This window comes from Carex rostrata, chromosome 12 (genome assembly GCF_964058835.1).
Source record: "Carex rostrata chromosome 12, lpCarRost1.2, whole genome shotgun sequence".
Taxonomy (NCBI): domain Eukaryota; kingdom Viridiplantae; phylum Streptophyta; class Magnoliopsida; order Poales; family Cyperaceae; genus Carex; species Carex rostrata.
In genome coordinates, this window is record NC_135929.1 from 12,764,118 (window position 1) to 12,775,197 (window position 11,080).

Consider the following 11,080-nt stretch of genomic DNA (forward strand, 5'->3'; position numbering starts at 1 on the left):
CAATGTGGTATTGCATATCATACTTTGTACCATATCCATTAATGTACAATTACGTCTTTCAGCAACTCCATTCTGTCGAGGATCTCCCGGCATAGAGTACTGATGAACGATACTATTTTCTTGAAGAAATAAAGCGAATGGGCCTGGACTTTGACCAAGGTCGGTGTGTCTACCATAATATTCACCGCCTCTATCTGATCACACTACCTTAATTTTAAGGTTATGTTGATTTTCAACTTCAGCCTTAAAATTTTAAATTTATCTAGTGCTTCAGATTTTTCATTAATCAGATACACATAACCATAGCGAGAATAATCGTCAATGAAAGTAATAAACGATTTATGCCCGTTAATACCCGGAGTAGGAAAAGGACCACATATATCAATATGAATAATTTCTAATAGTCCCCCACTTCGAGTGGCTCCTTTCTTATTTCCTTTGATAAATTTTCTCTTTACACATTCTATGCAGTTGTCAAAATCAGAAAAATCTAATGCAGGGAGAATTTCATTTCTAATGAGACGTTGCATTCTATCTCTTGAAATATGACCCAATCTGCGATGCCATAATTTGGAAGAATTCCCAACATCACGATTTCTCTTGACTCCACGTTTATGATTAACACTAGTAATATTCATAGATAACAGAGATTCACAAAAAGAAGAATCCAAACATAATTTATATAGATTATCACATAATAATCCAGAACCAACAAACTTAGAGTTATGATATAGTTTCAACTCATTATTTCCAAACTGAAACATAAAACCACACGCATCAAGTCTAGAAACAGAAATTAAATTCCTAATCACACTAGGAATATAAACTACATCATACAAATCAAGAATAAAGCCACTCTTCAAAACTAAACGAAGAGTTCCAACAGCCTCGACTTCAGCTTCTAATCTGTTAGCAACTTTAAGTTTATCTTATGAACTTCATTGTATGTCCAATTTGAATTTGAGTCCTACGTCGCAGTTGATTATGTACAATTGATTACAGTCTAATTACTTCAGTTTCTGAAATATCTCGCTAAAGGTAATCAGACTTCTTTATAATCTGTGTTTTCATTTTGTATGATTGATTTGAATATTAGTATTGAATATTGGATTATGATGACATATTTAATGGGATAGTGGGTTTGAGGTTAGAATTTGATTTGTCTGATACACGGGGGCTGCTAGTTGTGGTCGGGTCCGATATGCGGAGAATGCTAGTCACAGTCGGGTTCGATGGTTGAAAATATGATGTGACTTGTTTTACGGATAACCTAGACCAACGTGCTATCGCCGGTTAAATATGCGTCCATAATTTGATGTGAATTTGTGTGGATTAATCCGGCTTTTTTGAATGGTTGTTAAATTAAGCCAATTATAAAGAAGCGTGTCATTAAATAACCGATTACTAAGCTTTGTAGCTGACTCCGTTTTGTTATTTTGTTTTCATTTATGTTGGCGACGTAGGTTGACGGGCCAAGGAAAGATGTGAAGATGCTTATATAATCATACTCCGGATGGTAAATATATGGGTGTGACAGCTTGACTTCATAATAAATAAATATATATATATATATATATATATATATATATATGAGTTAGGCTGGGGTGCTATGGATAGCATAGTGGCCTCTATGCTACGGCTCAATATTCGAGTTTTCAAAATCCAAACGGTCGATCCGAACCGTTCATCTTATTCTCCATATTAATATTTGCTTGGAGACCAAATTTTACATTTTTCTGAATTTTTTTACTATTTATTAAGTATTTTACAAAATTATTGATCCAACGGTGGCTGCACAAAACAGTAAAACCGTTGGATTAGCGATTTTCAAAGTGGCTTAATAAATAGTAAAAAAATTCAGAAAATTATAAAATTTGGTCTCCAAGCAGATATTAATATGGAGAATAAGATGAACGGTTCGGATCGACCGTTTGGATTTTGAAAACTCGAATATTGAGCCGTAGCATAGAGGCCACTATGCTATCCATAGCACTCCAGCCTAACTCTATATATATATATATATATATATATATATATATAGAGAGAGAGAGAGAGAGAGAGTGGCTAATTTGCTACCGGAAGCACTTCGACCGAGGTGCTTCCGGGGCTATATTAGCATATGTGATGTTCAAACAACAAATCCAAACCGTTAGATGTTTAATCTATATTAAAATCTACTTGGAGACCAAATTTTATATTTTTTGGAATTTTTTTACTATTTATTAAGATGGTTTGAATGTTGCTATTTTTTTATGGTGCAGAATTTTAATAAAAACAGCGATTTTCAAACCATCTTAATAAATAGTAAAAAAATTCAAAAAAATGTAAAATTTGGTCTTCAAGTAGATTTTAATATAGATTAAACATCTAACGGTTTGCATTTGTTGTTTGAACATCACATATGCTAATATAGCCCCGGAAGCACCTCGGTCGAAGTGCTTCTGGTAGCAAATTAGCCCCCCTCTCTCTCTCTCTCTATATATATATATATATATATATATATATATATAGTAAAGCTATCCTACTTCATGAATTAAACTGCATGTTTTAATTCACGTTTCTAACCCTCCGATCTGCTTCAAAAATAGAGTAAATCAGAGATGATGAGATGTTAAAAATGCGGAACTAAACATCTCCAGTTGGACCCCTTTACATTTCTGTTTCTAATTTTTGGAAATGGACATCTCCCATTAACGCGACCCAACTCCTCTCCTTCTCTTTCTTCTGGCGAAACCCTAAACCCCAGACGCGAGAGAGAGGCGATCCCCGACCCTCTCTTCCTCTCTTCCTCAGCGAAAAAGAAAAGAGGCCCCGACTGGTCACTCGACCCTCTCATTCTCTCCTTAGTGAAAAAGAAAAGAGGCTCTCACGCGACCGCTCTCCTTCTCTCCTCAGCGAAAAAGAAAAGAGGCTGTCACGCGACCCCTCTCCTTCTCTTCCTCAGCGAACATTGGATCAGCGGTGCTCTCAAAGAAAATAGGTTTTATTTGAATATTTTGTGACTTCAGCACACTTACAGTGGTCTTTTATGTCTCTCTCTCTTGACAAACTAATAATGTTCAATAACTAACTAATGTCAACAATTAGTACAAATATTCAGTTCCTAGTTCATCAACCGCGGGGAGCTTGGCAGCATCAGCAGAAGACACTTCCTCAGCCGAGAGAAAGAGACTGAGAGTTGACTGAGAGCGACTGAGCGAGACTGAGAGAGAGAGAGAGGTGAGAGCGCCGCTGCCGCTGGAGTTGGGGCTAAGTCCGTCGGCGTGAGGAAGAGAGGAAGAGAGGAAGGCGACTGAGAGAGAGAAGCGCCTGATCGTCTGAGAGGCGCTGATCGCGACTAAACCCTAGGTGCTGCTTTTGTGCTATTCGCGTGAGAGAGAAGGAGAAACAACGGGAGGAGGTCAGGGGTTTAATTGGAGATCTCCGGTTCAAATTAATTAGGTTGGATATACAAAGGAAGATCAAATGGAGATGTCCAGTTCCGCTGTTTTTAGATCTGATTAGCACTATTTTTGAAGCAAATCGGAGGGCCAGAAACGTGAATTAAAACAGGCAGTTTAATTCATGAAGTAGGATAACTTTACTCTATATATATAGAGGTTGGCTAAGATCAAAGTGGTAGTTCCTGAGCTTTGGTGCTACCAATTCATTTTTCAATTTTCAAAGTTCAAAACGTCGATTCGAACCGTTCAAGTTGTTCTCCATATTAAATTGTGTTTGGAGACCAAATTTTATATTTTTCTGTTTTTTTTTACTATTTATTAAGCCACTTTGAAAATCGTTGATCTAACGATGGCTTAACAAAACAGTAAAATCAGAAGCCACCGTTAGATCAGCTGTATTCAAAGTGGCATAATAAATAGTAAAAAAATTCAGAAAAATGTAAAATTTGGTCTCCAAGCACAATTTAATATGGAGAACAACTTGAACGATTCGAATCGACATTTTGAAATTTAAAAATTGAAAAACGAATTGGTAGCACCAAAGCTCAGGAACTACCACTTTGATGTTAGCCAACCTCTATATATATATATATATATATATATACTCTATATATTAGTTGTGTCCGTACTCTATATATTAGTTGGGTCCGTATTACTATATTAGTTGAAGGACTGTGCGTTGAACCTGTTATGTCCGTACTTGTGTCTGTTCTTTTTTTTTTTGAAGGTTCATCACGCGGCCTACAAATATTGCTTCAGCTATTTATTAAGCACTAATGAACAGAACACACATTGACAGTGAGCTAGCTGCATATATATATAGAGAGAGAGAGAGAGAGAGAGAGAGCGCATCCATATCATTATCATCGCCTAGGCAAATAAATTATTGGCTATAGCTTTCCGTCCAATCTCATACAATTAATAAATAATACAAAACCTTGAGCTTGAGCCTTGAGGTACAATTCCACAGAGACAAGAACGCTAGCTGGAAGCAGAGAACCATTCCACATAATCGATCATGGACCTGAACATAGATGCCTTGGAGTCGGTAATGAATCGGGTGCCAACAATTGACCTCATCCCAGCCTCACGTGTCTCCCATGAATGGCACCGTGCCGTCCGATCCTCCCTCCGTTGCCACCCCCGACAATCACCCTGGCTTCTTCTTCGTCACCTCCGCCACCCCAGCTCCTCCATCTCCTCCATCCATGCCTTCGACCCTTTCTCCAGCTCCTGGGTATCCCTCCCGCAAAATTCCCCTTCTTTGGATCATACAAAACCTAACGGCAGGGTGACGTTCCTTTGTGGATCCTCCGGGGATCGATTGCACACACTATCCGCTTCTGTCATGCTTGTTTCGGAGGACCCGTTTGGTACTGCATGGAGGAAGGAGGTGAAGGCACCCAAGTTGTGGAGGCAGGATGCTGTCGTGGCTGAGGTCGGCCGGTGGATCGTCGTGGCTGGCGGCGGCTGTCCGATGCTGCGGGACGAAGGGGAAGAGCTTGGTGCTGTTGAGGTTTACGACAAGCATGCCAGCCTGTGGGAGTCGGCCGAGCCGATACCAGAAGGATTCGACGGATCGACTTCTGCCACGTGGCTTTCGGCTGCGGCTTCTGATGAGAGGCTTTATCTGATTGAGAAGGCGACAGGCTTGATCGGCATGTTTGATCCCAAGAGCAAGAGATGGGGACCCACCTGTCAGCCAATATCCGACCCGACCGTGCAATCTTGGGCTGTTGCAATTGGGCACAACGAGAGGTTGTTAGTGGTGGGAGTGGGGCCAGACTGTCAGTCTACGATGATGGTGAGGTTGTGGGAGGTTAATCCGGAGACGTTGCAGGGGCCGGATAGCAAATTGGAGGAGATGGAGATGCCAAGGGAGATGGTTGAACGGCTGTTTCCGAGCAAAGAGGGAGATGATGACACGTGGCAGAGCTGCTCGGTTGAGGTGTGCGGAACAGAGCGAGGCGGATACGTGTACAATCCGTCGGAGATGCGAAATGGTGCCGTGTTCTACGAGTTTGGTGACGAAATGGAAAAGGGGAGTAGAGTGAGGAGGTGGGAATGGGTCCCGCTGCCAGAGAGAGTGGAGGAGTGTGGGATTGGTAGGATGGAGTTTGGGTGCAGCGCGATCGGTTTGGATGAGCTGCACGGCTTCTTTTTGTAGACATTGATTAGTGGGGATTAATTTAATGATATTAATTAGTCGGTGTGGTTAGAGTTTAGAATTTAGAATTTAGAATTTGTATTAATAATGGTGTTTTTTTTTGGGAAAATTAGTTTTATGCCACTTCAAAACATTGAAATTATGGAATTGCCACCCCAAAACTTGAAATTAGTTTTTTGCCACCCCAAAACTTAGAAATTTATTAAATTACCATATCTATACAACTAATATACATATTGAATTAAAAATATTTTGAAAAATACAATAAATTTATATACTGACTAAAATACCCCTCAATTCATCTCTGATATTTCTATTTGCTCCCAGTAATCGAATTCATATCACGCCCACTCCTCCGCCAAATCACGGGAACCCTAAAACTAATTCCGTCTCCTCCTCCGCCAGGCCTCACCTCTCCTCCGCCGAACCTCATGCCGGCCCTCTCCGCCACCAGCAGTGTTTTCAATCGGTATTGCTCTTCAGTTGCATCATTTTTTATAAAAGTGAACCCGTACCATTAATCTGGAATGCTAGCTTTTACTCAATTCTTGTGTAGGCAAACATTAAGAGAGAAGTTGTGTGAAACATGCAGCAGGTTTTTCCAAAAAGCAGGGATAGACATGCAGTTATATTACACGAAATTCCACTAGTTGGAGCTAAATTGTAAAACAAATACAGTACCTTTTTTTTTATTCATAAAAGGATATTAAAAGTGCAGCTTATTAATCGCAATAAAACAAATATACAGTACCAGAAAGGTCTTTGAAGGTTGTTCCATCTCAAGCAAATACAAGTACAAAATTAGGCCAACAAAATAGTAGAAAAGCAATTACATATTATATGATATTAATACAATTGAGTCATAGCCATTTGAATTTCTTTAGCACTAGTTGGAGCTTAACACAAAAATATACCAGAATACCTAGATGCATCCATTCACAGGAAGTTAAATTATAAGAGAAAATGCATACTTCATTATAAGAGAAAATATAAGCATACTTCATTATAAGAGAAAATGCATTCAATTATAAGAGCTGTTCTCTTTACATTATTAAAAAAAAAATTGCACTCAATTACTTGCTCTAAAATAAGAAATGCACTCAATTACACAATAATTACAAGAGTTATTCTCATTATAAGCATACATCATCATAAACTCCATCCTATTATGTTACAACAAAAATAAATGCACATTGGCAACCCAAGTCAGTGAAGTTCCGAAGCAGCTGAGCCTTGCTTGGGTCAGCAGGGGCAATATCTTTTACCAGTACTAAAGTGGGATGATCTCATCTCGCACTGGCTGCCACGACGAACTTCTCGATGTAACCTGCAGCTATTGCAGTGTCCATTCTGGTACTTGATGGTACCATTCTGGTACCAATCAACAATAGGAGTAACAGAGAGTAGCTAGCATACCATCATTCCAAGCCAAGTAGCTAGCATATATTCTCCAATACTAAAAGGAGCAACAGAGAGTAAATAACTTGGCATATTGAACGGAAAGAGTGGTACAAGTGTCAACAACACCGCAATCTGAAATAACACATCAAAAGGAAACAAAAAAATCATCAACTTGTAATTAGCATCTGCAAAATCCAAATGACCTTAAATTAGAAGTAGATGATCAGCAATATTACAAAACTATTCCTATATTACCACAAACAATTAAATCACATGAAATAAATCAACACATAATCCAGAAATATAACACAAATAAAGAGTGGGTATCTCGTCCCTTGCTTTACCTTTTTCCAATTTCCAAATTGAGGTGCTTTTGTTTAATCAAGCATGTTGGGTAAGATTAGACCATTAAAAATTTTGAAATTGAATTGATACCGAAATTTGTTAGCTGCTTGAAGGCACCGGCCAAGAGAGGGGGAGCGACCAGGAGGTGAGCACAAACCGTTAGGTGATGCGGCTTAAGAGAAGGAGGAGCGGCCTGGGAGAGGTGAAGCACGAATCTTACCTTCTCCCTCGCGAGTTGGGAGAGGTAAGCGAAGAGGGAGAGGGGTGCTCGGGGCTAGGGTTTGCACCTTCGTTGTACTGCTCAGCGAGACAATAGAGGGGTGCTCAACGAGAGAAAGATTGAAGGGTGCTACGGAATGGAAGAGGGAGACGATAGAGGGACTGAGAACCAATTTCTCAGTTTAATTGAAAGAAGGGTAAAATTGAAAATACAAAAATACGTTTTTTATACAACACTTTTCAATATAATTTTAATTAAATAAGTATATCAGCTGTATAAACAGGGTAATTTTATAAATTGATTGATTTTGGAGTGGCAAAACACTAATTTGAAGTTTTGAAGTGACAATTCCATAATTTCAATGTTTTGGAGTGGCATAAAACTAATTTTTCCTTTCTTTTTTGACTTTCATTCGCCCTGTACTGTGATTTTAATTTCGTTTTGTAATTTTCTTGACAGATCATGAAAATGACTCGACCCGTGGAGAGGCCGTTGAGCCTCCATGTACTACGGATAAATTCAACCCGAACCCGTTATAATTTAGGACCTGGCCCAAGCCCAAACTGCCATATGGGCTTTAATTGATTCCATTGCTGGGCAGGCTCATGTCTGTTGCTTCAATTAAGCATAAATCATAATCATCAATTTAAAAAGATAATACAATATTTATTTTAACCAATTTACTCAAAAACGATAAAAAAAAAAGATACATTAATTTCTCTTAAAAATTTAAAAACCAAGGACGTGTGATTATAATAATATAAATCTCACCATATGATCAGTAGCTAGGCTTTTATTTTTATTTTATATTCCTTCTCTTTTTCCTTTTTTGCTGATGTCAATCCGGCCAGTTATTCCGTGCAACGATCATTCTTACGAATAACCGAGACATGAATTGCTGGTGCCGCTGCTTTGAGAAATCATCTCCATGAGATCCATTTCCTTTTTGACGACGACCTCATTGTCATTCGGAATCCCGAACTCATCAGCATTCCACGCCATTTCCATCATAACCTCGTCTATCTTATCAAACACAATATTTCCAGTTATATCAAAACTGCTGCTGCTGCATTTCTCAGGCATCAACTCATCATTTCCATTTCCATCAAACAACAAGCTATACATATCGGCAAACGAATCACAGAATGGAATTAGCAGATTGTCCCCTATCTCCACCTCCACCTTCTCAACTTTGGCTGATTTCAAGATATCACCATTTCCCGGAGGCATTATAGAAATAGGAATTGCCGGTGTTGGAGGCGACATGCTGAGGCTCCTGATGTAGTCTTGGAGAATTGTGTTGTTGGTTGCACCTCGAGAGTTTTTGATGGTGCGGGTGCGACGACGGGCAAATTGGCGGCGTTTGGTTGTGTTCCAATGGTTCTTAAGCGAGTTCTCAGTTCTTCCAGGAAGCCGCTTGGCGATCTCTGCCCATTTGTTGCCGACCTCCTTGTGCGCCTCAATCAGTACCTTATCTTCCTCTTCTGTCCAGCTGTCTTTCTGCATTTTAAAATACCCTTGCTAATTAGTTCAGGCCTCTGGAAACTTGATTCTTGATTGAGAGAATTAATAGTTCAATTTCCTTATGTAAAGGAAGCAGAATTTAGTGCGTCTTAAGTAATGGAAGCAGTGTTAGTTTTGTATTTCCTTTATCATAATTTCATAATTTTTTTGCAAGGAGAGGTCATAAAGGGGGAGAAAAAAAATTGTACCTTAATATTAGGTCTAAGATGGTTGTGCCATCTTTCCCTACACTGTTTGCCTATTCTTCCAGGAAGCATTTGAGCAATGTGAGACCATTTCCTTATACCATGCTTCTCGACTAATTTTATCAATCGTCTACAACAAACACAAAACAAAAGAATGGAGACCGATGTACATCAATTAGCACCGCTGCCTCATAATAATTAACATGTTTCAATATATATAACCTAGCTAGTGAAAACAACAGAGGAAATATTAAACAACCAACTTAGCAAAAAAATTATCTCATAACTAACTCATTTCTTTAATGGTGATAATGAAACCTTTTTGCCCGTGAAGTAGAGAAATTGGACTAATTGATCAACTACCAAAATTACGAGTACAAACAAGGAAGCAGAATAAAATGAGAGGAATTAATAATTAAAAATAATAATAAATGTAATACCTATCTTCTTCAAGTGTCCATTGACCTTTCACCATGTTAGTTTTCTTCTTGTTCTTACTGAGATTCCGATGCACCGTCTTGGCAACCATTTTGTTCTCTCCAATTTCTCTGAACCCCCAAAACCGATCCTCCATCACGGTCGAAGAAGAAGCAGAAGAGAAGGAAATATTAGGCATGATACTTGGCACCATAGCCATGTTATAAGCTTCATCTTCTATCTTTTGTAGCATCATCATAGGGGCATTGTTGTAAAAAGCCCCCTCTTGGTAGAAAGAACAACCTGAAATCTGATAACAAGTCTCTAATGGGGTTATGCCGTACAAACAATCATCCGATATGACACCATTAGTCGAGCCTTCGTTTACTTGGTGAATATTATCATGCAAATAATCAAATTGTGTGTTATTAATCATGCAAGGTTTCAAATGGCTAAAATCCAAATCCATTGGAGATGGGTTGGTGTTTAGGGTTCTGATGTGCTTGGAGCTGATTAATTGTAGGAGTATAAGGTGACAGGATAGGGTTGTTATAGAAAGAAAGGGCTTATTAGAGATAGAAAGAGAGAGATTACAGGGTACAAAGGAGGCCAAGAGGCCCCTTAACACGCATTAAACACAATCTTTAATCTGTTTCCAGATTGTTTGTAGTGCTTGTCTGTATGGAATCCATATAATATATTTGTTATGCAAGTGTACTTAATTATTTAATAGTTAACAAGACTAATATTAAGAAAAAGGTAGCTGAAATTCTTATATATAACCCAAGCAAATTTTAGTATAAAGTTGCTGGGGTTGAATTATAATCATAACTCTATTATTATTGTGAACATTGTGTAATAGTCTAACATGCAATCTGTAAAACGAAAAATTAAGGCCGCAGGAAATCTAGGTTCCTTAACTCATGTCGTAAGTTAATAGCATAATTTAAAGATATATTAGGAGCCCAACTTAATTAAATTTTGAATTCTCTCATAAATCCTCTGAATTGATTTTAGAAGTTATTGATTATAAGCAAATATTAGCCGTTTTTTGCTGATCAATTAATTCCATTACCTTTCTCTTTTATTATACTGTTAATTTGAAGTTTTCTATGGAATGTGTTGCCTACTCTTCAGACATTAACTTGACTTTTTAAATATTGTTTATGCCAAAGAGTCATTTATATGAACTATTTTAAAAAGCAAGTTGTTCAAGTATTTCTGTATTTGATTGATAATATTATGCATAGAAAAATGTTTTTCTTTGAAGGAGCGTATTTTTTTTTAAGACTTATTATATATCCTTAAATAATTGCGTGTGCGCGCGCGTTTATATATAGATAGAGATATAGATATATAGACCAAGGAAAAGGTTTTC

At 38.1% G+C, this 11,080-nt stretch overlaps 2 protein-coding genes and 1 long non-coding RNA gene across 3 annotated transcripts; 1 reads left to right on the plus strand and 2 right to left on the minus strand.

Annotated features, from left to right (window-relative positions):
- Positions 1–4,316: 4,316 nt before the first annotated feature.
- Positions 4,317–5,707, plus strand: LOC144563474 (F-box/kelch-repeat protein At1g23390-like). Its single transcript, XM_078312949.1, has one exon. It carries the CDS (start codon positions 4,462–4,464, stop codon positions 5,608–5,610), a length of 1,149 nt encoding a protein of 382 aa, XP_078169075.1. The 5' UTR covers positions 4,317–4,461; the 3' UTR covers positions 5,611–5,707.
- A 906-nt stretch (positions 5,708–6,613) lies between these two features.
- LOC144563367 (uncharacterized) lies at positions 6,614–7,708 on the minus strand. The gene is made up of 2 exons (XR_013514335.1): positions 7,447–7,708; positions 6,614–7,143 (listed from the first exon to the last, which is right to left on the minus strand). It is a non-coding gene; the product is annotated as an uncharacterized LOC144563367 (long non-coding RNA).
- Positions 7,709–8,449: 741 nt separating this feature from the next.
- LOC144563649 (transcription factor MYB118-like) lies at positions 8,450–10,171 on the minus strand. Its single transcript, XM_078313130.1, has 3 exons — positions 9,726–10,171; positions 9,289–9,415; positions 8,450–9,076 (listed from the first exon to the last, which is right to left on the minus strand). The coding sequence occupies exons 1-3, from the start codon at positions 10,169–10,171 to the stop codon at positions 8,450–8,452; spliced, it is 1,200 nt and encodes a 399-aa protein (XP_078169256.1).
- Between the last annotated feature and the right edge of the window lie 909 nt (positions 10,172–11,080).